The following is an 8,507-nucleotide window of genomic DNA, read 5'->3' as shown; positions in this document are numbered from 1 at the left end:
TCACAGACATCACCAGCACTGACTCTAGAATTCCTTCCCAAGGGCCAATACTCAACAATAGCCAAGATGATTTTTTCAATGTGGTAAAATATACATACTTACATCTTAACCACGTGTAAGTGCACAGCTCCGTGGCACTAAGCACATTCACATTGTTATGCAAACATCACCACCATCATCTCCAGAACTTTCTCAGTGTCCCAAACTGAAACTCTGTCCCCATTAAACACTCACTCCCCAGCCCGCTCCCCAGCCCCTAGCACCCCCCATTCTACTTTCTCTCCAGATCTGATGACTCTAGGGACCTCCTATGAGTAGACTCACAGTGTTTATTCTTCTGTGAAGGCTGTATTATTTTAGTCAATTTCTTTTTTTTTTTTTAAAGATGACCGGTAAGGGCCGGTCTGTGGCTCACTCGGGAGAGTGTGGTGCGGATAACACCAAGGCCATGGGTTCGGATCCCATATAGGGATGGCCGGTTTGCTCACTGGGTGAGCGTGGTGCTGACAACACCAAGCCAAGGGTTGAGATCCCCTTACCGGTCATCTTTAAATTAAAAAAAAAAAAATTAATTAATTAATTAAATAGATAGATTAAATAAATAAATAAAATAAAATAATTTAAAAAAAATAATAAAGATGACCGGTAAGGGGATCTTAACCCTTGACCTGGTGTTGTTAGCACCACGCTCTCCCAAGTGAGCCACAGGCTAGCCCTTTGTCAAGACAATTTTAAGAATCTATGTAAGTATATCTGGAGAAAAAGGGGGGACTTGTTTTACCTATTAGACATACTATACAACTATAATTCAAAAAACTTCAACTGATCATTGGAAAGGCAGAGGGAATCCTGAAACAGATCTCTGTGTGTCTGAGTTACATGTGAATGGCACTTCAGGGTGGCCTGGAAAGGATCTGCCTCCAATAAAGCGTCCAGACCACTGTCTGTCTGGGGAAGAAAAGGCTACATCCCTATGCTGTATGATGTCCAGAAATAAATTCTAGATGGACCGAAGACCTACTTGCAAACACTGAAACTATTAATGGATACTTAGGAAACATAAAAAAAGTGAAGAAAGTTTTTGCAAATCATGTGTGTGGTAAGGGACTTGTATCTAGAATATACAAAGAATTCCTACAATTCAATAATAAAAAGACGGGCCGGCCCGGTGGCGCACTGCTACAGTGCTCCGCTTGGGAAGCGTGGTGGCGCTCCCGCCGAGGGTTCGGATCCCACATACAGACCAGCTGCTCACTGGCTGAGCGAGGTGCAGGCACGACGCCGAGGATTGCGATCCCGTTGCCGGTCCCGGCCCAGTGCAGGTGCGACACTGAGGGTTGCGATCCGTTGCCGGTCACGAAAAAAGACAAAAAGGAAAAAAAAATAATAATAATAATAAAAAGACAACCCTTTAAACCTTTTTTTTATTTGGAGGCTGCTGCCTGGTAGAGGGATCCGAACATTTGACCTTGGTGTTATCTATCAATACCGCACCCTAATCAACTGAGCTAACTGGTCAGCCGCTAAAAAGACAAATAACCCAATTAAATAATGGGCCAAGCATCTGCACAGACATTTCTCCAAAGATGATACTAAACTGGCCAACGAGCACATAAAAAGATGTTCGACATCATTAGCCATCACGGAAAAGTAAAGCCATGAGACACCACTTCACACCTATGAGGACGGCTACAATAGAAAAGACGTAGGACAGTGCTGGTGAGGATGTGCAGAAATCGAAGCCTTTGTGTAGGGAGGTGGGGAGGTATGACGGGGTAGACACCATGTGACAGTCTGGCAGTTCCTAAAAAGGCTAAAAATCGATAGCCCAGCAATTCCACTCCTGGGTGTACACCAAGAGAAGAGTACACATGTGTCCACAGCAGTGTGATTCACAACAGCCAAAAGGGGGAACAACCCAAGTGTCCGTCCACAGATGAATGGACAAACACAGTGTGGCCCATCCACACAGTGGAACATGACTCAGCCGTGAACAGGAACAAGGCGGGCCGGCCCGTGGCTCACTCGGGAGAGTGCGATGCTGATGACACCAAGGCCCCGGGTTCGGATCCCATATAGGGATGGCCGGTTTGCTCACTGGGTGAGCGTGGTGCTGACAACACCAAGTCAAGGGTTAAGATCCCCTTACCGGTCATCTTTAAAAAAAAAAAAAAAAAAGAAAGAAAAGGAACAAGGCTTTGACAAATGCTACACGGGGACGAAACTTGAACACATCACACACAGTGACAGATGCCAGACACAAAAGGCCACACAGTGTGTGACTCCATTTATATGAAATGTCCAGAACAGGCCAATCCACAGAGACAGTTGGATTCATGGTTGCCAGGAGCTGGGGAGGGGGCAGGGAGTGACTACTGATGGGGATGGGGTTTCCTCTTGGGGTGATGAGAATGTTCTGGAACTAGAAGAGATGGTCGCACAACACTGTGAAAGTACTAAAAACACTGAGCTGTACAAGGATGAATTGTACGGTATGTGAATTATACAATAAAACTATAATTAAAGGAGGGAAAAATACAAACAACTGCTTTTAACCTGGGTCAGCAAGGCCTTCTGAAATCAGACATGAAGGGGGTAAAACAGTGTGATCCGAAGCTGCTTCTTTGTTGCATGTGCAGGGGAAATGACTCCTGCACACAGGCACTGCGTGCGAGGGGAGGGTGACCCACGCTCACACTTGAGGGCACGTTTGGACATAGAAGTGGAGCCCCACATGGGTGTAAACCAGACAGCATGACATGGGTGTCGCTGAGCTGACCCTGCATGCTCAGAGCAAGGCCACCCACCCAATACCTTGTTACTCACCAGTGGTTTTTGAGACAAATTTATTTACTCAAAATATCTTTAGTCTTTGAGAATATCCAAGATTCTGTGGCACCTGAAAACCCCACAGGAGCCATGACCTGGCATCTGGCTGACTGCAGAGTGCTCACGGTCCAGAGGCAGGGGTGACGTGGAGGCAGGTGACGTGGGCTGTGCGTCGGGACGCCTCAAGGGAGGATGAGGTGCTGGGTGGCTGAGACTCCAGGAGGAGGAGGCAGCGGCTAGTGGGAGGCGCGGCCCCTAAGCTCCCGCCTGTGGTGGAGCCAGTGCCGGGCTGAGCAAAGGCTCAGGATGTGACGCCTGCTGCCCTCAGCCAGGCCCTCTGTCTGGGGTCTTGTCCTTCCTGAGGACCCACCCCTCGTGGATCCACAGGTGAACCCTCACGCAGGGAAGGTGGACCGCGACAGCAGCTGCCTGCCCTGGGGAGTACCAGGGCCAGCACAGGAAGCTTCAGGAGAGGACTGGATTCCCGCAGGGCAGGATGCAGATGGTGGCCACTGTCTGTCAGTCCGTCTCCAGGGACTGAGCAAGAGGAAGGAGGGCAGTCACATGGGCTGGGCAGACCCAGGCTGGACAGGAGACCCATGCCCACCTAGTGTGGAGGATGGCTGGGGGTACGGGGGGGGCAGGGGAGTGGCACTAGCTGCTCACTCCTGTCTGGGAGTCACACAGGCATAGGCAGTGGCCCTGACCTTGCAGAACTAGGCCAGAACCATCAGGCAGAACCAGCGACAGGCCTAGTCTAAGCACGGGGACAGCCTGCTGGGCCAGCACCTCAGGGCGTCGATGTGGGGGGACGCAGGGAAGCCAAGAGGGTCACTCCAGCACAGATGTTGTCCTCCCAGCTCCCAAGACTGGGGCCAGCCCCTCCCCAGATGCCCACTCAGGGCTCATCCCAGGACAGAGCTAGAACCTTCCCAAACACCGACAGGAAGAGGCAGACACCGCAGTTCTGACACCCACCCCGGCGGCGGGCACGGCTCTCCTGCTGTCTTACCTGTGGGTGCGGCAGCTATTGCACCAGCCGGTAGGTGATGTATCTGCCTGCTGTCTCGCTGGGCCGGATGATCTTGACCACCTGCAGACACAGGAAAGCAGGAGCTGCAGGGCTAGCAGAGGCTCAGCAGGGCAGGCAGCCCCAGAATGCCAATGCCCCAAGAACCCTGGGGGTCACACTTTTCTCCGGGCCTTGGTGGCCCTGGCTTGGGGTGTGGTCCCAAGGGTCATTCCAGGCCCCTGCCTGAGGGAGGCTGCGCAGAGCAGCTGCAAAACCGCCCTTCTCTGGAGAGGAGCCTCCCATACCTGCCCTCGTTTGATCCCAAAGTAGCGCGCCACGGGGTCTCCCGCCTGGATCCTGGGCAGCTGGTTCTCCCGAAGTTTACTGGGAAGCAGTCAGGGAAAACACCAGGCTGGGCTGTCTAGGAGTTGGGGACAGGGTACGAGAAGCCCAAAGGGCCAGGGGGAGGGACGGGGAAGGAGGAACAGGGAAGGATACTATCGGGCCAACAGCTCCGTCACCTCCTCCTTGGTCATGACCACGTGCTCTGGGACCAGCTGAAAAAGAGGAACCTGCCAGTTGTTGCCAGGGGCCGTGAAAGACCCCAGTCCCAGTGTTCTCAGGATGGCCACCACAGACCCCTGCCATGCCTCAAGATGGAGAAAGGGCGGGCTGGCAGAGCAGGGTGGCTGCGGCATGAACCATCAACCCAGGTGCTAGAGAGCGTCTGCACAACTCCTTGGTTGAACCCACCCCACCCTGACTCCACCGTGGGTGGGGAGCCTGGTGCCCATAGTCACCAGCCTGGAGGCACAAACCAGACACACCTCCTCATCAGTGTTTTCTACCCCGTTGGCAGTACTGAGGCTGTCGGAAAACACAGGTCCCTCTCCCTCCCTTAGTCTGCAGGCCAGGGTGGAACCTGGAAATCTGCACTGCTAACAAGTTCCTGGGTGACGCTGCTGCTGCTACAGGCCTGGGGGCCCTACTTTGAGAACCCTCATTCCACTTTCCTCACCAAAGCTCCCCACCGCAGGGATGGGAGGGCCAGCCTCAGGACCTGCAAACCCTGCACCTCTGCTGGCCCCAAACAGGCAGGTACCCCTATGACTGTCACTGGCCCAGCCCAGTGCCCCTGTGCACGGCCCCCAGAGCCCAGGCACCCACCTCGTGCTCAGTGATGTTGATGAGCAGCTCCTGCTGCAGAAACTGCTCCAGGATGTACTTGGGAGCCATGTCAATCAGAGACTGGAAGAGAAGCCAGGCTGATGCTAAATGTACTCTCCTCTTGTGCCCCAGTGAGAATCCTATGTCATAAAGCAGAGAAAACCCCACCCCTGCCTGCCATGTTTCTCCACATTGAAAGGTCTGCTCCACTAAGGGCCCAGCATGTTCTGATCTGCCAACCTGCTCCCAGAGGCTAAGCCAGAGCTGGCCACGTCCCCCACCCAGGTGGGCAGGGGAAAGTACTTACCCGCTCTCCCTCCCAAACGGCTACCCTGGGCTTGGTTCTGCCCAACAGGTCCCCCAGGGGTCCCCATATCACAGCTCGTCCCCCCACCAAGCAGGAGTGACATGCACATCCCTGTCCAGGCAGGATGACAGCTCAGGGGCCGGCAGGCACCTCCTCAGAGTCTCCAAGTCCCTGAAGCTACCTCAGAGCTGAGGGGTGCAGTGCCCACCCGGGACTAGGGTTGCCCAGGTGAAAACCGACTGGCTGGGGCCCCAGGGGAGGCGGCAGCAAGGGGAAGTGGGGTGTGCAGGCAGAGGCAGGATGGGAAGCGGTCAGGCTCGCTGCAGACACATGCCGCTTCCTGCATGGGAGCTGGGCCCGGGCCGGGTGCCGGGCTGGGTACTACCTGCTTGGCGGAGGGCGTCATGCCCTGCTGCACCACGATAAGTGCCCGCGTGATGTTCTCCTCCTGCATCCGCTGGCAGTACACCTTGATGGTCTTGATGCCCACCTTGGGCTCCTCTGCAGACAGAGCAGATGGTGGCCAGTGTGCCTGGGGCCCTGCTCGTCCCCACACATGCCACGCCCCCCTCCCCCCCCAGGGCACCTGGATCCTGGCCGCTTCCCTCTCTGGGGCCTCAGTTTCCCTGTCTGCAGAACAAGACCTGAGAAGGGGCTTCTCAGGACTGGGGAGCTGAAGGGCACCCTAAGCCCACCTGGCTTAGTGTGTCGCTTTTGGAGGTGGGTCTGGGAATCTGGGTATGGTCGGGGGCCCCAGGCAGTTCTGACGTCTGGGAGACACCAGATCAATTGGTTCATTTAGTCTTGAGAGGCCGAGATGCTCAACATGGCGAGATGAAGGTGGTGGACCCGGGGAAATACCATCCCACCAGGGAGATAGCCCACCCTCTCCTACACTGCTAGGGCTAAGGATCCTCACATACTGGGCAGCACATAGGGCAGGGTGCCTAGACCCAGCAACCTAGGAGGTGAGGAACCAGGCACTGCTGCCAAGACTCCAGGCTGCGCTGTGTACACAGCACATCTGCTCAGTGACCACGCTCCCCTCAGAGCCTCTGCCCACCCATGGGCAGGGTCTGGGCTGGATGTTGTCCCCATACCCCATACGTGCTAAAGTCATAACTGTCACCACATCAGAATGTGACTGTGGAGTCTTAAAGGTAATTCAGATAAAATAAACTCACTAGGTTGGACCCTAGCCCATAGGACTGGTGTCACCATAAAAAGAGAAAATTAGGACAGAGACACACACATACAAGAATGATCACGTGAGAATAAAGAGAGAAGACAGTGTCTATACGCCAATGAGAGGCCTCAGGAGGAACCAGCTGTGCCGGCACCTCGATGTCAGACTTCCACAACTAAGAAATAAATCTGCTGTTTAAGCTGCCCATTCTTATAGCAGCCTGAACTGATAAATACAGACAGAAACCTCAATCCTGTCCTGTGTCACATCCCAGAGGAATGACACACCTAGTCATCCAGAGCCCAGGAAGTGAAGGAGGTACCCAACCTTCGACCCCCAGGCAGGTTCGGGGGGGGGTCATGAGATGGCTCCATGGGTGGTGGATGATTAGACACCAAACTCTCCATACACAGGAGACGCTTCCTTTACAAAGTGCTACTTGGGTCTGCCCAGCAAACTTTCCTGCCCAGCCCTTGATTCTAGGCCCTGGGTGGGATCCATACGGTGCTCCCGACACAGCCCCCACTTTGAAGGATTTGAGAGAGTGTGGCTGGGGAGGCAGCCCTGCTGGGTCTCGAGAAATGATGAGGTGGGAGGTGTGGTGTGGGATCGCAGGGACAGGGCAGGGGCCATGGTCCAGCTGAGGAGGGAGTCACGGGGAAGGAGAGTGGTGAAGCTGGACTGATGGCCAGGGCCCAGAAACTGGACCTGCACCCGCAGGCCAGGCTGGGGGAGCGAGGAAAACATCGGTAGAACTGAGGTACTGAGGGCTGGGGGTCTAGTGGGAAGCTACGCATCTTCCTCCAGGTCAGACAACACGGACAAGGAAGAGAGGAGACCAAGGAGAAGGAAACTGGAAAAGACGCCAGCCAGCGGAGGGCTCAGAGGTCAACAGCATCGACCACAGCGAGGAGGGGGAGGGGAGCTTTCCTCCTGGGCTGGGCAGAAGGAGAAGGCGGGTACTACGGCTGGCACTGGAGTGGACGCTCAGGTGACCCCATCAGAACCGTGACCCCAAGGGCTCTCACCTGGGAAGAAGACGAACATCTGGTCAGTGGGGTCGTCGTTGTGGGCTACCAGCACAGTGAGATCTGTGCGCCGTGGCCGCCCTTCACTCGGCTTGTCCCCAAACTGGGCTTTGAACTCCTCCAGCGTCTGGTCCAGCTCGTCCTGGGTCACCAGGTAGCCGCGGTCGTGGCACAGCTGCGGAGACAAAGAGCCAATGTAACCCAGGGCAGAAAGGGGAATGTGGCAAGAGCTCACCAAACAGCGTTCAAACCCTGCAGCCCAGCTGTGGCTGCCTTAGGGGGGATGCAAGCTGGATTTACTGAGGCTGCTCAGGGCGACAGGATGGGGAAGTAATTACAGTGCGGTGGCCGAACACTCCCATGGGCCACGTGATCAGGCTCCTGTCACCCTCGAGTCCGCACAGCCACCCCACAGGATGGGACCAGGGTGATACCCAGAGGCTCAGGGGTGTCCACCCGTGACCGTGGCCACCCAGCCTCGCAGGAATCTGGATGCAACTACAGCCCAGCAGCCGCACGCAGCCCTCCTGACCGCTCTGCAAAGCTACCGCAAAGACAGACGGGAAGAGCTGTGACCTCGGGCTGACAGTCCCTCAGGAGGGGGACTCAGGCTGCGGCCTCTTCTCCACGGAGAAGAGCGGCTGGACGACAGGCTCTGACCCGCCCTTCTCCACGGAGTCCTTTCCCAGCCCAGCCACTCTAAGAGCCCCGGGGTCCGAGGCGAGGCCCAGCGCTACCGGTCCTCACGCAGGCGTTTGCCGCGCTTCCAAAACCACAGGCTCCACCTGCCGCAGACCCCCGGGCACCGGCTCGGGGCTCAAAGTCCCCATCTCCAGCCCCAGGGATGGCACCGGACGCCCCAGGTCCAGGCAGCGACAGAAGGCGCGGCGGGACGGCAGGGCGGAGCAGGGGCTGTCCCCGAGCGCGCCCCCGTCCTTCTCCTCTGGCCTCCGCACCGGGCCCAGCCCCCCGCCCACA

At 55.9% G+C, this 8,507-nt stretch overlaps 1 protein-coding gene across 2 annotated transcripts in view; it reads right to left on the bottom strand.

The window, feature by feature from the left end:
* The window catches only part of POLR2E (polymerase (RNA) II (DNA directed) polypeptide E, 25kDa), a 14,440-nt gene that overhangs the window by 4,598 nt on the left and 1,335 nt on the right, over positions 1-8,507 (bottom strand). The window contains exons 2-8 of one of the 2 annotated variants that reach the window (XM_008588015.1): positions 7,530-7,704; positions 5,701-5,816; positions 5,009-5,089; positions 4,340-4,398; positions 4,147-4,225; positions 3,842-3,922; positions 2,814-3,366 (exon numbers count right to left, since the gene is read on the bottom strand). In XM_008588015.1, coding sequence (XP_008586237.1) covers positions 3,857-3,922; positions 4,147-4,225; positions 4,340-4,398; positions 5,009-5,089; positions 5,701-5,816; positions 7,530-7,704 — 576 coding nt within the window. In that variant the 3' untranslated portion in view covers positions 2,814-3,366; positions 3,842-3,856. Of the gene's footprint in view, positions 1-2,813; positions 3,367-3,841; positions 3,923-4,146; positions 4,226-4,339; positions 4,399-5,008; positions 5,090-5,700; positions 5,817-7,529; positions 7,705-8,507 lie in introns of those variants that run through there. The other variant, XM_008588016.1, reaches the window with a different exon arrangement.

Source organism: Galeopterus variegatus, unplaced genomic scaffold (genome assembly GCF_000696425.1).
Source record: "Galeopterus variegatus unplaced genomic scaffold, G_variegatus-3.0.2 Scaffold4632, whole genome shotgun sequence".
In the NCBI taxonomy this organism is placed as follows: domain Eukaryota; kingdom Metazoa; phylum Chordata; class Mammalia; order Dermoptera; family Cynocephalidae; genus Galeopterus; species Galeopterus variegatus.
This window is presented reverse-complemented; position numbering and strand designations above follow the sequence as displayed.